Here is a 1,046-nt window from a genome sequence, read left to right on the forward strand (position 1 = left end):
GGTTTTTTTTTTTTCTTCTTTTTTTTTTTTTTTTTTTTTTTTTTTTTTTTTTTTTAGCCAGGGTCTCTCTGAGTCACTAAGTTGATGTAGCAGGGCTCAAACATGTGATCCTCCTGCCTCAGCCTCCTAGCGTGCTGGGATTACAGGCATGTACCACCATGCCTGGCTTTAAGTAAGCAGACATTTTTGCAGCCTATGCCTTTGTACTTTCTTCTATTTCCAGGGAGTCTGGGTGCTTCATTCAACAACCACTCCCTGCTCCAGAACAGAAGCACAGCAGGCTCAGTTCTCTGCAGTTAAGCAGTGTTTCTCGAATACTTGCTACTCTGGGACTTGTAAGGACCCTGCGGAATATTTTCTCAATTGTGCTATTGTAAGCTTTTCCTTGGTTTTGTCTATTGCTCTCAGAGAAATGGAAGGCGAGCTGGAGGCTGTTTGGCAGTCTACCTCCAAGGAAAACCAAAGGATGAGAGCGCTGCTCCAGGCCACGCTGCAGAGAGCTGATGCACAGGACCACACGCGTCGAGCAGAGGACCCCGGCCTCCAGGGCACCTTGCACGGAGATCAGCATCAGCTGCTGTGATCCGAAGCCCCTGGCCGCCATCCACCAGAGCCTGCTGGAGCCGTGGCTTAGGCCCATGGGCTTGAAAGTCTGCGGAGCAGGTCCCTTGCCCCAGGAAAAGGGCAGTGTCCAGGGCAACTGCAGAAACTCATGCAGCACAGCAGCACCGGGAAGAAATAAATCACCACGGGAGCTTAATTGCATCTTTATATTTCACTTTATTTTTTAAAATTTAATTTTTGCATCATTGTGTAAGGAGTGAACCCTGGGCCTTGGCAGTGAGAGCCATTTCCCCAGCCCTTTTCATTTATGTTTGTATGTCCCACTGAGTTGCCCAGGGAAGTTGAAATTGTAGTCTTCCTGCCTCAGCCTCTGAGAGAGCTGTGATTATAGGCATGCAGCAGCTCTCCATGGGGCCTGGGCAGTGTTTGCTTGCCTCATAAATACATCGAGTGTCCCACGTTGTACAGAATGTGCTCTGCCC

The 1,046-nt window shown here is 48.9% G+C and overlaps 1 protein-coding gene across 1 annotated transcript in view; it reads left to right on the top strand.

The window, feature by feature from the left end:
• The window catches only part of Cep89 (centrosomal protein 89kDa), a gene marked incomplete in the record, with an annotated part of 66,796 nt that extends 65,777 nt beyond the window's left edge, over positions 1 to 1,019 (top strand). The window contains 1 exon segment of the mRNA XM_013522387.1: positions 409 to 1,019. Coding sequence (XP_013377841.1) covers positions 409 to 583 — 175 coding nt within the window.
• Between the last annotated feature and the right edge of the window lie 27 nt (positions 1,020 to 1,046).

The sequence above is a fragment of the Chinchilla lanigera genome, unplaced genomic scaffold (genome assembly GCF_000276665.1).
Source record: "Chinchilla lanigera isolate Chin_1 unplaced genomic scaffold, ChiLan1.0 scaffold00067, whole genome shotgun sequence".
Lineage (NCBI taxonomy): Eukaryota > Metazoa > Chordata > Mammalia > Rodentia > Chinchillidae > Chinchilla > Chinchilla lanigera.